General features: G+C 42.3%; 1 protein-coding gene across 1 annotated transcript; it reads right to left on the bottom strand.

The window, feature by feature from the left end:
• Positions 1-242: 242 nt before the first annotated feature.
• CHIC1 (cysteine rich hydrophobic domain 1) lies at positions 243-17,911 on the bottom strand. The gene is made up of 6 exons (XM_054289827.1): positions 17,742-17,911; positions 11,512-11,566; positions 4,909-5,064; positions 3,303-3,359; positions 3,026-3,085; positions 243-2,337 (listed from the first exon to the last, which is right to left on the bottom strand). Exons 1-6 carry the CDS (start codon positions 17,909-17,911, stop codon positions 2,287-2,289), a joined length of 549 nt encoding a protein of 182 aa, XP_054145802.1. The 3' UTR covers positions 243-2,286.
• Positions 17,912-18,921: the final 1,010 nt, after the last annotated feature.

Here is an 18,921-nt window from a genome sequence, read left to right as displayed (position 1 = left end):
CAAGGCCAGTTTGGATGGAGCTCTGAGCAACCTGGGCTGGTGGAAGGAGGGGGTGGAATGAGAGGAGCTTTGGGGTCCCTTCCACCCAACCCATTCTGTGGTTCCATGGGAAGTGCCTGTTCTCCCCTTTGGGCAAGTACAACGAGAAAACAGAGTTGCATGAAGAAGAAAATCAGAACCTGCTGAGATTTCTTGAGTATTTTGCACAACAAAGTTCTGGCAGAACAGTAAGGAACTTCCATTATTCTGTTAATTACTCCAGAAACTCATTTGTCAGTGAAATCCAAAGAAAGAACTGAGTGTGCCATTTCAGTTTTGGTTTACTCTGCCTTTTCTGCCATTATTTTCTCTGCTTCCAGTTAACACTCATCCCCAAAAAACAGAAATAAATTGGAGACAACACTTTGCTTGGTTCTGCAATGGAAATCTCAGTTGCAAGGTGTAGCTAATGATAATTTCAAACAACACAGGAGGTTTTTATTCATGTTAGAAATGCAATTACACATTTAGTTGTCACCAATCTACCAGTCAAACAAAGTTTCTGCATGAAATGTGCAGATTTCAAACTCTGAACCATCAGTCTGGGACAGGAAAGAGCACAAACTTCCCTTTGAGTAACAACTTGCATAAAACTGGCCTTCTGTAAACACTGTGTACAAGGAATCTGACCTACTACAGGTATTAGGATGTAATGGTCTGACAAATACTGTATTTTAATAGCATATTGCAAACTGGAGAGATGCAAATACATTCAGAGGAAACCCCAAGTCACCCTGAAACTAAAAAGCAACTTGGGATGATGTTGCAGGGAGTCAAGATGCTGCAAAGAAATGCCTGGACACTGATAATGAAATCCACCACAACTTGCAGATTCTCAGTTATCTGCTGGGCTTTGTTATTTCTAGTTAGGAAAGGCAAGGAACTTGCAACAATTTCCATTTGCTTTCTTTTATCAAGTGCTCTTGCTTAGATCAGCCATTAGAGGAAGTTTTTCTACAATGACTTCCCTTCCTGAGATCAGGCAAACAGGGAAGAATCCAAAATAATACTGAATTCCACAAGGCTCTCCTGGCTCTCCAGACAGTGCCTGACTGCCAAAACATATTCAGAAGCCCCTTCAACTGCTGCACTTGCTCCCCTCAGCATGTTTGGAATCTCCACTTTGACTGAGATAAAACCTCTTTCCACTGGAAGGGACTTCATGTCACTAAACTGTGAAAATGCTGAAGTGCAACCACCCCAGTAACAAAGGTGCTGCTTCAGCTTGGATTTGGCTGTTTCTGATTTTTCTCTTCTGGAACAAAGATCCCCGATTTGAGGCTAATTTTTCCTGACTTCAAAACAAAATAGAACTTAACATCCATATATTCCTCGCTTCAAAAGAGACTTTAGGGTATTTTGTTAACAACAGCTGCCATCTACCCCACAAATGCAGCTTCTGCAGAGGTGAAGATTTCAGCTTTGTATTTCAGGTGCTGCAAACACCAGCTGAAATACTTTTCAAAATAAAGACAGAAATGCTATGCATTTTTCATCCATTTACTAAACAAAGTGCAACTGAGCCCTACACATCTGACATATGTACAAACTCTTTATGGCTTTCCCATAAAAGCAGTGTGGGTGGGGCTGTACAATCCCAGGGGAACGAGCACGTGGAACAGATGCTGGGGATGTTGGCAATAGAATAAGAGCTATAATACATTCTGTAAACCTTGGCATACCACACTTTACATTATGCAAAGAGTCAATATTTACAAATCCATAGTGGGTAAACTAAAGAACCCCCTAAATGTAAATGATGATTTTGCAAAGTGCAGGACAAAACCAGTGCTGTTGAATGCAAGTCCTATGCAAGCAGGTTCTACTAAAATCATTACTACTGGAGTTTACCTGGACATTCCTACTGAGGGTTTCTAGGATTGCAACACTTAGGATGAAATATAGGATGACACAGCTTTAGGATGCACATTGGAGGACAGCAAAGAGAGAAATTAATAAGGCAGCATGCTCAGAACAAGTTTAAGCAGCACTGATGTTAAGATCCCTAGTGGCAACTCTATCAGTTATTGGTAATGTTAAAAATTCAGAGTGCAACATAGAAGCCTCGTTTAACATAAAAAAATGTGCAAATTGTTCTCTTCTTAACAAAAGAAAGTAACAGCAAGGAAGAGTTCTACTGAAGAACATTTTTAAGTCACAGCAAAGTAGACCATCTTCTTTCCAAAATCATCTACAAGGCACTAAGGGTAGAAAATGACAGGTAACATGAAAGACCAATGTTGTTCCTCAGTCAGGTCGAAATATGGGGTATTTTGGTAAGAACTCTATTAATATTACCTGTTGAAGAAGGGAAAAAGACAAGAACAGAAGACAGTAACCAAAAAGTTCAAAGCTTCAGCACAATTTGCATGACATTTGCTAATTCATAAGACTAAATATATCTGAGATAGTCAGTGAGGAGGGAATGTTCCCCAGGGTAACAAAGCAGAGATTGCAGTCATTCTGAAATAGAGGGATTCTGGGTGCTTGGCTTTTTTTGGGGTGGATCTCTTTCCTAAAGCCTACACAATCTTCACATGTTAAAGGGGATAGGGGAGTGGTAGAACCACAGAAATATTTGAAATTCTGCTTTTCTACAAGGTCTGTCTTGTTTACAACCATGTGAAATTTAGAGCTGGCAAAAAATACCCCACCAAAACAAACCAAAAGCAAAAATAAAAAAGAAAAGGTCCAACCAAAAACCCACATTTCTATAAAGATGCAATATTTCTGCAAAATTATTTGAATTAAAGGGGTTATGAACACCACTGGAAAAGGAGGATAGGTGTTAAGGAGCTATGGACTGGTGCTGGTGTGGGAATCACTCCAATGCAGAAAGTCCCAGTGGGTCTCCCTCATTTCAAATTACAGACAAACTGCACATTTGACTGGGAGATCTTTCTGCACAAGGTGACCACTAAGTAAAGGATTTTCTCTATCAAATCATAGTTCTGTTGACTAGCAATAAATAACAAGCAATACTCACATATTCCATCATATTGCTAGTTTCACATTTCCTTTTACTCAGCTTCCAGTGCAAACCAAGCTAAGGAAATAATTAACAAAGGATTAGCACAGCCTTGTTTGGATGGGTAATGCAACAAGCATTAGCAATACTGAATTATCAGCATCTATTAACTATCTATTTATTATTTATTAGGATCTATATCTTTACAGGATAAAGTAAGGAATTATGACAAGATTGTAACATCCTTCATTGCTAATATCCTTAAAGCTGAAAAAATCAAGCACTCTTTTCTTACCTTATGATATAGTCTGTTATTTTCCCATTCTAATAACTTCTGAATTGATCTTCTAGTCTAGAAAGGAAGTCAGAAGTGGATCAGAAATGGTTCAGCAGATGCTCTCATCCAGCAGGATCTCACTGCTGCATTTCTGGCTAAGGTGAATTCATAGTAAGTTAAGTTTTATAAAAGTAGAACAAGCCAAAGAAGAAATACATGGAAATCTTATCACTTCACTCCCACTCCCCTTTTTTCAAAAAAGGAAAACACTCATGGGTTTTTTGTTAACTTGGAATCACTGGAAAAATTTCTAAGATCAAGTGCAACTTAGGCCTGTGGCTTTTCCAGAGTTCATTCAGTTAGTAAGAGATCCTTTTGAATTTGGTGGTTTTACCTCCCACAGCCAACAGAACAGAGTCTCCTGGCCAAATCCTGCACTCACTGCAGGTGTTCTGCTGAAAACACACATTTCCATACATTTAATTTCCAGATTTTGCTAAGGGAATTGTGATCTGGATCTTGGAAGAAACTCCTACCACCAAACTCCAGTTCACAACAAATTATTTTCAACTCTTGGCTACCAAATGTGTCCTTCATGTCCTGCTCTTTCCATGACTGTGGAGAGGAGATAATTTCTCAAGTTTCAGTGATTTTGAAGGTCACACAAAGACAGCTGGCATGATCCTGCATGGTATACATTTAATTTTAATCACTGCATGGTTGTTATCACCCTCACACCCCCACAGAAGTGCCATCATTTCCCCTACCTGTGGCATACTCTCTGCAGCCTTGAGAATTTCACATAATTAATGGGCATTTATTTAGATTTTCATTGGTACAGGGATATTAAAAATGGCTTTAAAACTGCAAATACTCCTTTTGTATCTCTCAGGCATAAACCTCTGCAATAATTAAGTTTATAAAAGCAGTTAAAATGAACTAAAACAACTCCTGTAACTTTTTAGTGATGCAGCTTCAGTGATGAGCACTTCAATAAGTTACCACATTAATGCATTTCCAATATTTACTGCTGTGATAAATCAATTCTAAACACAAACCACTGAGGTAATTGACTAAAGTGCTTTCCAAAGTTATTACTTTGGGTCTGATTGCAGGAGTGGTCAACTCTGTTAGGGGGGAAGTCTAGAAAATAAATCTGTTCTTGTTCCTAACAGAAACAGAACAGTAAAATACAGCAAATAAAGCACAGCTCTGAAATGTTATGGTGCCTATTGCATACAAAAAAAGTGATTTTTAAATTTGAAAAATATTTAATTGGGGGGTGGAGGGAGTGGGGATGGGGGATGTGAAGAGAAGTGATTTTTCAGTCTTATTCTGACAATCTTTGATGGTCATGAAGGTTCAGTTCTACACTCAATTCTCAGACCTTGAAAAATCCTGGAAATTTAGAGTATCATATATTCCATTCTGTTTGAACTGAGAGGAGATCAGCTATTCTTAAAACTGGTAATTTGGTGTAATTTCAATTTTTTTCTATTTTCGAAGATGGAAACCAGAATAACCTTTTGAATGTGGGTTTTAAAATGGGGAAGATATTATGAAAAGTTACTTAACCCTACCAATAATTTAAAAATCCATAGGATGTGATGAAAGATGGACTCACTCTTTTGTTAAGACAGACCACAGGCCAGAGGCTGCAGCCCAGGGTGCAGCAGCAGCACAGGCAGCCACAGAGCAGCCACTTCACATTGACAGGGAGGTTCTTCCTCAGGCAGGCGTTCACTCGGCTGATGCTGGTCTTGAATTCCTCAGGGGCCACCTGCAACAGAGGGCTCAGCTTCAGGGAGAGCAGCACAGGTGAATTTTCTCACAAATTGCCTCTACAGGTTCAAATGAAAAGGAAATGACACAATCTTCTAAAGCACTGGTCACCCAGTGAGCATGAGAAGTCATTTTCCTGCCACAAGTTCATTTCTGGTGTGTGCACTGCACAAATCTGAGTTCAAAAGTCAAACATCTTTTAGATGAGCAGCTCATCTGTATTTATTGCACCAGAAATTAATAAATGGGCCTGAAAACACAATGGGCCCAGATAAAATCAGAACTGGGACACAGCTGGGCAGTACATGCACTGGCTACACTGAGCAAAACCATGGAACAATGACAGATGTCTGCTTTCCAAGGGAGTGTGGGAGCACTGGAGCAAAACCAGGTACCACAGAAAGGGAGAAGATTGTCCAAATTAGTGTCACACTAATGTAAGTCTACACTGGGCCTGGGTGAAGGCTCTGTCCACAAATCACTTCCTGAAGTGGCCCAAAATGAAGCCACAACTTCCCTCATGGCTGCTTCCTAAAATAGGGAATCTAGAAAGGAATTCACTGGATTGTATTGGAGGCAGAGCAATGCACCTTGTACAGGGTTAGGAATAAAACCTTACTGAAAACTAGGTATAAAATACTAATATCTAATACTAGGTACACTTATACCTAATACTAGGTATAAAATACTAATTTTATACCTAGTATTAGGTATAAGTATATACCAATACAGGTATAAAATACTTATTCCTGAATTTCAAAAACTTTTTGAAATTCAAGAATTAGAATTTTATACCTGTGTTGCCACTGCAGAGTCACAGTGGAATTACACATTTTGTATCAGAAAGAAGCTCTTTTCCCCAATAACTGCCTTTCTCACCTACTCTTTTCTCCAATAACTCACATTTCTCACCCCAAATCCCTCACCTCCCTACAGAACCCAAGTCACTCCATCTGACAAGCCAAACATGGATTGGAGGCAGTGACTCCAAGATGACACCCTTGACTCTAATGCTGTCCAGCATCAAATACACAAAGCAGAACAAACCAGGACCAATGAGACCTGACCAGGCAGGCACAACTCAGGACAATTAAAACCCCATTTTTCCTACCTCCCTGCCATGTGCATGCAAATCCCCAGTGTGAGCCTGCACACAAAGCTGTGCCCCACAACCCCCACCCAGGGCAGCCCAGCTCTGCTCATCTGGCTCTGCAAACAAGGGCAGCAACACCAACAAAAGTTCATTTAATGACAAAGATCCTTTTCAGCAGGGGCAAAGCCACAGGGCAGGAAATGGAGAGGACCTGATGCTGCTGCTCTGCCTTTTGAGCTGAATTCTTTAAAGCATTGCAGGGAAGGGAGTAAATAAATACAACATCTGTTTCCTGGCCATTCAGGTCACCAGGCACTACAGAGTCAGGGGGCAGCTGGCCTTGCACACCAGCCAGGCCTACAGTTAAAAACAAGAGAACTTAATCTGTGATTATTTTACAGCAGGAATTAATAAATACATAGAAAGTAATTATTTTGTCCCCCTCCCACATTAAATAGACTGTTTTGCTTTGCATCTACAAACGAAGCAACCAAAAAAAATTGTCTGTTTTACAAGAGGCAGTTTAGGGAAAAAAAATAAAAGAAAATGGTCAAAGAAACCCCCTGAGATCCTTTGTACTGGGACATCTGCAATGAAAAAAATCCCATTGTAATGTGGCAAAGTATCCTGTACTTGCATGTCTCTGGAACAAAGTTTTATGGATTTCTTTGCCAGTGCCAGATCTTGTACTGGGATATAACAAATACCAGATGCACAAGAGCAAAACCATTTCATCTTCAACGTGGGAGAGTGTTTTGTAGGAAACAACATCTGGGCTGGTGGTTTGCAGTAACCTCAGGCAGCTGCTGCAGTCACTGCCTCAAAGTAAACTGAGATTCCTCCATTAACTGGCATTCTCTACTCCTAAGGAAGTTTCCATGGGCCTCATATTTAGGTATCTACAAATGGCACTTCCTTTGATAGGTCTTTTAGAATTTTATATTCTGTTGATGTGAAATATAAAAATAAGCAGGTTTTTTTTTCCTAGAACCCATTCATACTTTTGTAATGAGACTTCCTAAGAAAAGAGAATGTTTCCTTTTCCTTCAGACACAAAGTTTACTGGACCTTGACAACAACACAGCCCAGCCTCCAAATGCAGCTGAACAAACTTGCCAAAGACAATGGAATGGCACAGCCCAGAATTCAGTTTAACAAGAATAACCCTTATCAGTGATAACATCCAACATGAAGAGAACTCAACCAGATTCTCAGATCACAGCTGGCAGAAGAAATTGGGACCTAAGAAGAAAGCCCAGGGAGATTCCCTATTCCTGTGATAATTTTTAGGGACTCACTGTTCACATTTTAAGATGAAAGTTGAAGTACTCTCATTCCTGCAGAGCAAATGGCTAAACCAGAAACCAACTCTGGATGCCACTAAGCAACAGAAAATTCCCATTTCAGGAGTTTTGGTCTGATTTTACCTTAATATAGCATTATGAAAGCAGCACTACCTGCTAACTCACCAAATGTTTTCATGTAAAGCTGAATCATTTGGCTACAACATAAAATGAAATTATTTAAGATGCCTTTGACTAACCCCAACTATTGGATTGTTTCTGCCTTTAGGAAATGGAATCACAACAAATATTTCTGTCACTAGTGACACATCTTCATCTCAAACTAAAGGAACTGGACAGCAAGATAAGCCTCATGTTGTGATAAACAGAAGAAATCACAATTTTGTTGCTCAGTTTACAGCTCAGTGACAGTTAAGCATTGTTACACAGTGATTAAGAACAAAATACCTGTAAATAACTGTTCTAATCTAATAATGAAATGGAATCCAAATGAAAGTCAGCACAGAACTGTTGATTTTCTGACACAATTTTAACTCCTGCCTTCTTGCAGGTACAGCTTTTGAAAGGTGTCTGTGAAGGGGCTGATGTATTTCAATTAACAGAATCAACAGCTCCTCCTGCACAAAGAGCTCCCTAAGAAAGCTCAGTTGTGAGGAATTCTGGAAATCTCTAGGAGAGTTTGTGTCTGGCTCTTGAAAAGAATGAGATAAGCACTTTGCTCCTGGCTGTGCTGTACACCTTGGGAAGGGACATCAGCTCCTTTGAGGAGGGAAAAAAACAAAACAAAACATAAAAGGAAAGGAGGGGGTGTCATAATATTTTACAACAGGATGCAGAGGATCTCCAAACACAGGAAGGGAGGCAGCAAGGCCCAGCAGGCCTGATCTTCCTCCTTCAATCATCATCATCATCAGCCCTATCAATCACACAGCACAATGCCCAGCCCTCAGTTTATGGCTCCCCCTGCCCTGCACACTCCTCTCTGGGCAGGACCCTTTTGTTTCAAGATCAGAGCAGGAAATTCCACTTTTCCCCTTCAGGATCACTGCCTCCATCACTTTCTGGTCACCTGGAGCAGTGGGTGCTATTGTGCTCCACATCACAGAGAATATTTTGGTAAAAGCTTTTTAAGAGAATTAATAATCCTGTAAACCTGCAGCACACAGAATTTAAATTTAACCAGCATTCCAATTTAGGCCAAGGTCCAATTACATTATTAAAAGTTAAATATTGCCTCTGCATTAAGTGTAGTCAAATCTTTTCTTATAATGTTCCTCTGAAAAGAAGCCTGGCTTGGGATTTACAAACCAGGTGAGTTTGTGTCTCATCCTGCAAGACAAATATTAATCCAGCTGAATTAGCCACACCAAACATCTGATGCACCTGGGATTTTCCTTTCCTTTATTATTTTATTGTCTGTGCTTTACCCTCAAATGTACACATCCACCTCTCCCAAGGAAAGCAACAAATGAAGTCTCAATTAAACATTGAAGATGTAATTACAGGCATATAGCTCTAGGCTAACCTACAGCAGCTATGCAGGCTCTGGAAAAACTGGGAGATGGGAAAATGGGGGAATGAGGGGGATTCCAGATTGCAGAAAAACAAAATCATAAGGTTTGCTGTGGGAAAATGGGTGAATGAGGGGGATTCCAGATTTCAGAAAAAGAAAATAATCAGGTTTGCTGCCATCATGATGTGGATGGGCTGAGGGCAGGAAGCTTAAGGAAATTACTGACACAAGAATGTGGCATAAATCCCAAAAGTCTGTGCTTCTGGGAGAAAGGTGTAGCTGCAGAGTTTTCTCTAATTAGGATTTTCATCCTGCTTTACAAACCTACATCTTTTACATCTGTATTTATTCCAAGAAAAGCAGCACCACTGAGAACTCCATCAAGCCCATCTAATGGCTTCATCTCTTACACCCCATTAGCAGATGGGATTTATTATTAATATCAATTCACAAAGCCATTCAGCTTAATGTTACACAGGCAATATGAATAACTATGGCATTGTCTTAGAGGAGCTGAGAACCAATGCAAGTTCAGAGTAAACATTTTAATCCCAATTTGTAAATATTAACAGTCACTGTTATTCATAAATTTTGATTTCATAAAAAGCAAAAAAAATTACATTTTAACCACAAAGAATGTTAATGTAGGGTCTCAGTTGAGTATGACACTGATTGTCATTATTGTAATTATTGAACAGGGTATTTGAAGAAAAACTTACTGAAAAAATGACTGAATTTTCATTTCCAATAGAGATTAAGATGATTGACTGCCTCAGCCAGAGGAGGAAGCAGATTCTTTATTTCTTGCAATAATACAAACTGAAAGACCCACAACTGTGGTTTTTAATGTCTTTCATGGCAGTGGTGGCAGGCAGGAAGAGAAATGTGTTTACTATCTTGTTAGATTGGTGCTCTCCCCTGACAAAAGGGAATTCATTTCCTTGCTCAGAAAGCCCCTCAAATCCACAAGACAACAGAATACCAAGATTCTCAGCAGAGGAGCATCAGCAAATCCCTGCCCATGCCACTCCTGCAGCACTGACTACACCCAGGACAAGAAGGGTAAATGCCAACAGAAGAATTTCCTCTTTTCTGTCTTTGCTAAATTAAGTCCAAGCACTCAAGTGAACTTTAAATTAAGCTTTTGTTCACTGTCTATTTAACAACAGGAGGACAGTCAAGTGGAAAATGTGACAGCCACTGATGCTGGTATTAAAAAGTGTAGACAATATATTAGAGAGACAGAAAGAGATGAAATTATATCATTAAATTTAGTTTTAATGTTTCTTGCCTGGCATTTTCCACAAGCTTATTTATAACAAACTACAACTTGAGCAAAAGAACATCAAAATTGTTTTTTCCAAAATGTATTGTGGCTGTTCAGTGATCAGAAAAGAGTAAGCCTCAGACAAGGTGGTGAAATCTAAGTGCTGCCAGCAGCCCTCACACTGGAATCAGCAGGATTTGTCTTTCTGAGCTCAGTGAGATCCAAAAAGTCCCAGGATGATTTTCAGCACCCAAAACTCCAAGCAGAACCTGCTGTTCAGGGGTGCTGCTGGCAGAGCAGCTGGGCAGCCTCAGCACAAGGGTTTTATTCCCTGGGCTCTGGGGTGAAAATGCAGGAGGAGAAAGCCCAGCTGGATCTGGCAGGAGCAGGAGCAGCCACTCAGCTGCATTTGGTGATTGTTGGGATGACTCAACCTCTGCAAGGGGCTGCAGAGGGAGTGCAGCTCTATGGGATGACATGAGACAAAGTAGAAAGAGCCAAATAAAGTTTTTTTCTTCCCAAATTCTGGAAAAGATAGACAAGAGGGATATAAATCAAAGCAAAAACAAAGCACTAGAGAGTGAAACAGCAGGAAGGAAAAAATTCAAGAGAAAAAGAATTAAGCAATTAAAAGATTAAAAAATATAATTACAAAAATAACTTAAAACTAACTAAGAAATTAGCTAAGATTGAATTAATAGCTACAAATTACTGTTTCTTACACTTGCATTAAGTAAGATGACAGGACTCCAGAAAAAGCAAGAGACTTGTCACCACTAATTTTCAGAACTAAATGGTAATTGTGAAAATGTACTAAAAACCTCCTTAATTTGTAGATTTAACACTATGTTTTGTTCTGTACAGTTTCAGCTAAAACCGATTCACTTCCAGAGCTTTGTCTAAACAAACCCAAGGCTTGTCAGGCATACTCAAAAGAGAGGTCTAGTGTTTGTAGAGATTTAATTCAGCCAGGAGGGAGCACAAACTCCAGGTATTTCAAAAGCAAGGTGAAGTGAGTGCTGCTTTCATGTCTGCATGGAAACAGTGGGATCCATGGCGAGCTTTGCTGCGTTTGGAATGTCAATAATGATAACAATCACTGCAAATCCTCCTTGTTTCCAGCTGCACTGAGGGTGGGCAGTGAGCAGCTGGGTCACACAGGCCACAGGGAACAGTTTTGAGTTGGTTCATGCTCAGGGATCCAACACAGAAACCACTGGATGCACTGGCTCCTCCCATTGAAAAGAACAGTTTAATCTCACACTTACCTTCCCTGTCAGAACAGAAGGAAATTCTGTATCAAACTTGTTGCTCAAGCCAAACCTTGAAAACAAAAGAGACAAACAAAATATATTCCACCTAACTTACTTTGTTTCCCTTAATAAAAAAAATATAATAAGAGGTTTTACTTTAAAAAGAAGCCACTGTTAATGTTTTTTGCCCTTACATTTGCATTATTTCACGGGCTTTGATCTCAGTTAACAAAGGTCTCTGTACATTCAGCCATTTCAGACACAAACACAGCTCTCCTTACTTCAGTATCTCCAGAATGCAAAAATCCTGTCCCAATTAGATGGCAGCAAGTTTCAATCTTTGATTTCTGTAAGAAAAAACCCTCCAGCTATGAGATCCCAGGTTCAACAACCCTTTTACTTTCTTACACATGCAGTTGTTCCACATGCAACAGATGAAGTTTGTTTTAAAGAACCCATTCATCATCATCCTAGAAATTTTTAACTATGTGGTTTTAAAAGCTTCCTTTGGGCTGAGTTAAGGTACCTCATAAGAGCCTACACAAAGGAGACTTTTACAACAACTGCGAAATTCAAGAAAATTAAGTTTTGGGTACCACTGTGACTATTTTTCACTGAAGTGTTTTGGGGTTTGAGCAAAAGGTTTTCCTTATAACCAGTGAAAGCTCCAGGGAGCTGGATTTGGCTTGTAAACCTGTTACCACTTATTCAAAACTCCTGAACCTTTAAAATTCAGTAATTTAACAAAATACAGCAGCAGCTGGCCCTCAGCTACAATCTGTATGTTTGAAGAAAGTTAAATACATTGTACATCAAATCAGCTCTGCTAAACCATCTCCTGAGTATATGTGCTGAAAAAAACCAAAATACCTGAAAGAATCACTGCCAAAAAGAAGAGCATAAATACATTTGGAGTTATTGAAGAAACAAACTTTGCTTTGAGTCAAACTGACACCTGCCATACTCCAAACTGGTCCCAGACAATACCAGTATTGCTGAAATATCACAGACTTGTGGGATGGTTTGGGTTGGAAGGACCTTGAAGGTCCCAAACCTCCCAGGACATCAGTGCCCATCATCAGATCTCACACACACACTCCTGTGCGCTCTGTAATACCCCAGATACACAAAATTGAGAACTGAAATTGCTCCCAGGTAACAAAAAATCACATCAACCTTAATGAAGAGAGAGGCAGAGCAGAAGAACTTGTGCTGGCTCTAGAAATTCAGTGACTGAAATGTTTGCCAACAACACTGGTGAAGTTCAATCCAGTCCTTTGATGAATAATTTAAGTTAGAGCCTCTTGTAAAGAGCAATATTTGTGTAAAACATTACAAAAAACCCCAAAGAGTAAAACCCGTAAGATTTTAGGCAAGCACAAAGGTTACTAACACAGCACATTTCCATTCTCTGTACTTTGGTAAGTCAGCCTCCACATTTTGTACCTTTTCAAGCTGAAATCTTCCAGGTTTTGTAATGTTATATATTTAGTTTTAAGGAAGCTTGGAGAGCAATGAAGTAGTCTTTCCAGTCTTAAAAAAAAAGACTAAAATTATAAAGCACATTCCCAAACTTGCTTTGAGGAACCCAGACTTTTCTGTGCATCAGCAATGGAACAACCTGGAATGATCACAAAGCAGGAGCAATCAGACAACACAGTAAAAGAACTACTGGAAAACTCAAGAATTATTTACTCTACCCATCTAACAGAGCAATTCCACTAAACCAGCCACAGGTCCATCTTGTCCTCAACACTGATTCTTACAGTGGCCAGGAGGAGCTTAGGATACAGCAAAAGAAATGAAAAAAAAAGAGCAAAGATGTCCCAGCTGCTCCTCAGAACCCTCCTCTGACCTTCAACAATCCAGAGTTCAAACACTTCCTAAGCCATAGGTAGTGTCTTTTATCTCTCTGATCAAATATACTCATGAAAATTCCCACTGCATCCCAATTTCCATAAAGAACAAGATAAATTAGTGCTTTCTGATTAATAAATCTGATTAGGAATGCAAGATCACAATGTGTTTTGGGTTAAATTTCAAAGCTGATGTTGGGACACATATTAAAACTCCCTTCAGCTGCAGCACGTCCAGGAAACCTGAGTTACAGAATGGCATCTCTCCCACTGACACCTGTGAGTGCCTAAAGAATAAAACTTTATATTTTAACTATAATTTAAACACTTTATTTAGTCAGAATCACTGATGGCCTTTAGTAGAGTTTTACTGAAATATCTCTGGAAGTTTTACAGACTATTCTGTGATTATTTACTACAGGGCTTAGAAACATTAAAGTCCTGTTAGATGGGGCAGAGGGGTGACCCAACAACCAAATAAAATAAAAAGATTGAAGCAGATGTTACACAGTTATATAGCATTACAGGCAACTTTGTGAAAGTACTGAAGTGTTATTAGAACCTTCCATGTAAAGAAGTTAAAATCTAGAGTATTGATCAAGAGGTAATTAACTTAATTACACTTCCTACAACAGACTGGTGATCTAGCATGAGCAGGAAATGAAATCTTTGAAATCTGTGAAATCTTCTAAAATGCAGAATATTTAAAATGACAATAACATCAATTCCAGTAGCTGTCCCTTAAGTCACTCAGAGCAGCAGCTGGTGGTGATTTATTTCTGGGCCAGTTCTGTGACTCCTCAGTGCAAGCTGCCCAAAGTGTAACATTCAGCAATTCAGATCAGTCACCCACGTTCTCTGTTGCACTTCCCTCACTGCATGACAAGCACCTCCCAGAGCCAGGCACTGTTTCCTGGAGGCTGCAGCAGAACCAGGATGACCTCACTTGCCACTTCTGGCCCTCCTTCCCTGTTTTCATGGATGGCACCAGGCAAATCCCATCACCTCATTTCCCCCATCTGCAGAGAGGTGAGAACACAACTTGTCCTAGGGAGCTATAATAAGAGAAATGCATCAATCCCTCAGTAAAGGCTGAAATGAACATCTTGAACCACCAGTTGCAAACCCCACCTGCAACAGGTACACAAGATAATGTTTATCAGTTTACAAAGCAGGAGCTCAGGTTTTCTGTCCCCAGAACTGAAACAGGAAGAGTTTGGAAATACTTTCTTACATTTACAAGAGAAATATTTCAAGGTGCTTTGCCTTTTTAGTTTGACTTAAACCTCACCTCATTCTCAGCTCTCCCACTCCTGTATTTATAGATAGTAATCAGCCTTACTGGACTGCACAAGTCAAACCTGTTCAGAGAAGCTCTCCAAGCCCCTGTGAGCAGAGCTCCCTTCCCCACACCTAATCCGGGTCATGTTGAACCTCTCTGCAAAGTGGAGCTCACACACTGCTCTTTGTGAGCTCTCAGCTGAGCTTTGGCCAACATTAGAGGGTAGAGATGACATTCCTCAAGAGCCCTGAGCTGAAATCTCCTTGGACATTTAACATTTCCCAGTTCAGAACATTCTCCTGTGGAGCCAACAGAACTATCCAAGAATCCTTACCCACAGATGATGTTTTGGAAAATGAAGTTTTTGGTAATGAGCAGAAGGCTGAGGTAATTTGCTGTTTTAAATATGGGGAAGGTGGAACAATACCAGATAATACTCAAATGTTATCTCAACTGGCTCTTCCCTCTCTTCCCCAGCTGATGAAAATAAACTTTTCATCAGCACCTGTGGGTCCCTGGGGCACTCCTACAGAAAACAGGATACAACACCAAAAGTTAACTTCCACTTTGCAGACTTCAGCAGCAAGCTGGATCCTAATGGCAAAAATATGTTTAATTGCTATTTCATTACCATCCATCCAAATGGACTTAATGATATGGAAAAATTATAGCAGATAAATAGAACCCTACAGGCAAGTTCCAGTTTGCTTACTGCTCTGTTTTTGGAAGTTGTTGCCTTTGCTTTGCTAGGCATGACTCAGTCCTCACTACAAATGTCTGTGCAGATCCTTGGATACACCAAGCAGCCACACTGACTATGGCAGAAACAGCAGACAAGGTGTTAGAACTCATCAAAAGGGAATTGCAGAAGAAAAGGCATTTATTAGGACCTAGTAATTTATCTGTGCTAAAATTCAAAAGCTTTCAAAACCAATAAATATGACAGAATTTTTTCGAAGAATCCTGGACAAGATGAACATTGATTTTGCCAACCATTTTTACACACATCCTCTTTAACTAAAATAAAACAAATGCATTTTACATGGTCACTCTCACCACACATAGGGGTAGAATGGCTAGCAAAAGTAAAGTGGGAAAAGCAAGATCTTGCCAAATACCCTCAGAAAACTCTTGGAATTTACATTTAGTACTGCTGGATATTGCAGAATAGTTACTCTGTCAGAGCAAGCAGCTCACTGACAAGGTCATAAGAATAAAAAGTCTCTTGCAGGAAACTGAGTGTTTGAATCTACCAACTTGGGAGCTTTGTAAGAGAACTGGACATGAAAAGCTGCAGCAGATGACCCTGGAATTTGAGAACTATCCCTTCTCTATACACCAAAAGTATCCAAGAAGGCCAATGTCAGCTGAGGAACAGGAGACATCTGAAACAAAAATCCAAGGGAAACAATGGCTTTATAAAGATAACTGGTTTTCTTTTTTTAATAAAGTCTGACCTGCCAGGACAGATATTTTCATTAGCAAACAACCCCAGGTTTTCCTGGATGACGTCTCTCCCTTCAGTAACTGGAGCAGGCTGATTTCAAAAGCAGCAGCCTCTGTGTGATCAAAAAGTGACAGAGTTCCAACACACAAACTCCTTGGGAAGCAAACCAGCTCCCATTTAACAGGAGGTTGGGATTATGCACTCCAGTGCCCAGGGTTTACTTGCATTTTATTGGTAACATCCAAGAACTGTTTTTAGGAGTATAAGGAGATTTTAAAATACAGCATGAGCTGATAAAAGCTGCCTCCTATCATGCAGGTAGGTCCTGTTACAGGAAGAAAACTGAGAGGGGTGGGAGAAAGGGAAAATAAGTTGGATGGGAACAGGGGCACATAGCTAAGGATTTCCACTTCACTGACAAGAGTGCTTCTTGTGATGTAGACATCCCTAGTCCTTGGATAAGCTCCTGCCCATCCCAAAAAATGCTGGAGCCAAGAAGGACCTGTAAGTAACATCACTAACACACAAAAAGCATCACAGAAAGCAAAGCAGATGAGTGTGTAATGCTTTTTTCCAGTTCAGCACTTCAAATCAGGTAGCTCCTAAGATGGGTCCTTGGTATTCTGAGCATCTTTGCTGGTGTTCCACCTCTCCTTTAGTCAGGCCAGCAGCTCTTTGGGGGGAGGACACAAAGAAATTCCATCTGCACGAGCAAATGCACTGCGGTGCAGCAGAGCAACTCCCCACTGGCACCAGCTCAAGGCAATCCTGAGGACACAGATCCAGCCCCACATCCCCAGCATGGCAGAGCCTCCCCCAGCCAGAGCTTCTGCTGCAGGGCCTTACAGCACACTGCACCTATTTACTGAGAGAAATGGCAATTTTATGCAATCCAAACACAAGCTCGGTGGGTCTCTGCACAATACATAAATTTCAATACCTCCCTCCCTGCCGTGAAAATTAACATGACAACCAACAACTTGTTAAGGATGCACTTGCTTCTATTAATTCTTCAGCTTGCTGGAGCAGGAATACTAAGAAAATCCCTACGAGTAAACATAACATATAAGGAAACACAGCTTGCTCATCTTCTGTTCAACTGTTTAAATGAGCAGCAAACATTCTGGCTCACGCTGTGTTCCAGTGATAAAAACACTCAATCTAAACCAAACTCTCAACTAAGTTCGGGGCAGATAAAGTAGAGCACGGGCAGGAGCCTCCTCTGCAGTGCAGTGTGGGGGCTCCCTGGCTCAGCTGTGGCACGCAAGGGTCACAGCGAGATGGTCTGAACAGGCTGTTCGTCCTCGCATCGCGTGGACTTTGCTTTTTATCTCACAAATTGTTTGGATGAAGAGGAGCAAGCAGGGAGGGCTGCCAGGGCTGCGCTGCAGCCTCTGCACCGACAGCCAACTCCGGCTGTTCATTCACGGCTGCCTGGGGGTTCCCTCGAGCTACCGGAAAATGCCCACGTTCACCAAGTTCCCCTCACAGACGGGGGACAGGGGCGCAGGGCTGCGGCTCTCGGCCCCGCGGGGCGGGAGCCTGGGGCCGACAGGGCCGGGGCACGGAGCTGCCGCTGCCCTCACCCCTCCCGGCGCTCCCGCCCGGCTCCACCGCCCCGCCACACCGGCCCCTCACGCTGCCCCCGCTCCTTCCTTACACGGTGATGTGCCCGGCGCCCCGTACCGCTACGGGATCGGGCGCGTCGCGGGGCCGGGGCAGCTCCTGGCTCCGCACCACGGGCTCGGGCTCATCCTGCTCCTCCTCGTCCTCCTCCTCCAGCTCGTAGATCGTGTCGAAGTCCGCCATATTGGGCAGCAGGACGCTCATCGCCGGCCCTCCCGCCGCGCCTGCGCAGCGCGCGCCGGGGGCGGGGCCGCGCCTCGGCCACGGCGGCGGGAGGGCGGCGCGCATGCGCAGCGCGGCCCCGCGGGAGCACTGAGGGGAGCGTGCCGCGTACCGTACCGGGCCGCACGGTGCCGCGGTCGGGGCCAGGCTCCCCGCGTCACCCCCTGTGCGAGCTCCGGGGGCGGTGGGGAGCGGCTTGTGGCCGGAGGCGGCCGCTCCGGTGCGCGCCCCTCGCCGCTCCCGGGCGGCGGGTAACGAGCCGGCACGGGGAGCTGCAGAGAGGAGTTAGCGTTGGTGGTTACAGCGAAGGCGGGATAACCTCGTTGAACTTTTAACTTGTTTTCATAGACTCGCTCTAAGCCTTCCGTGCACACGGAAGCGGAATATCGCTACTTTCGTTAGTAGAGTTTATAACTGCCCCCACCTCCCTTCCCGGCGCCCCCCTTCCCGCCCCTCAGGTGCGCGAGGGTCACGAGCCGGCGCGAGCCGCTCCTCAGGGGAGTTTTAATTTGCTGCTTATGCGGAAGCCGGGAAAAAACCTCACTGGATTTTCATTTTTTCCCCAAAAAAACCCACAAAAAAATCAAATCATCCCTGAACCTTCGGCGTACAAGTGAATATCTGTACTCTTATTACCGCATTTATAACTCGTCCGCGCGCCTCCCTCAGGTGCGCTCGCGCCCTTTCCCGCCCCTCAGGTGCGTGAGGGGCGGCTCCTGAGGGAAGGCGGGGGCAGCTGCTGATCCTCCTTTATTTGAACCTCTTTTCCAGGTGTGTTTCTGTGACGGTTTTAATAAAAACACCCAGGTAGTGCTTTCCGCATTTCCCCTCCTATTTTTGCCCGCTGTGTCGCTCCCCGGGGCGCCTGAGGTGAAGACGAGGGAGGGCGGGGGTTGTGGAGTTTTCCCGGAGTTTTGGGGTTTGTTGGTGGGTTTGAAATGTGAGTTACGTGCAGCGTGATGGGGTGGTGAGAGGAGAAGAAAATCCACATA

The sequence above is a fragment of the Melozone crissalis genome, unplaced genomic scaffold (genome assembly GCF_028551555.1).
Source record: "Melozone crissalis strain CALT ecotype California unplaced genomic scaffold, PUWL_Pcris_2 ptg000068l_1, whole genome shotgun sequence".
Taxonomy (NCBI): Eukaryota; Metazoa; Chordata; class Aves; order Passeriformes; family Passerellidae; genus Melozone; species Melozone crissalis.
The sequence above is the reverse complement of the archived record's forward strand: the minus strand, read 5'-3'. Positions and strand labels throughout refer to the sequence as shown.

Bases quoted from the DNA above. Each gene is read 5' to 3' on its own strand.
- CHIC1 (XM_054289827.1), bottom strand. From the start codon at position 17,911: ATGAGCGTCCTGCTGCCCAATATGGCGGACTTCGACACGATCTACGAG. The intron at 11,567-17,741 runs GTAAGGAAGGAG...TTTGTTTTCAAG, and splicing joins GGCGCCGGGCACATCACCGT to GTTTGGCTTGAGCAACAAGT. The intron at 2,338-3,025 runs GTGAGTATTGCT...CTTCTTCAACAG, and splicing joins CTAGCAATATGATGGAATAT to GTAATATTAATAGAGTTCTT.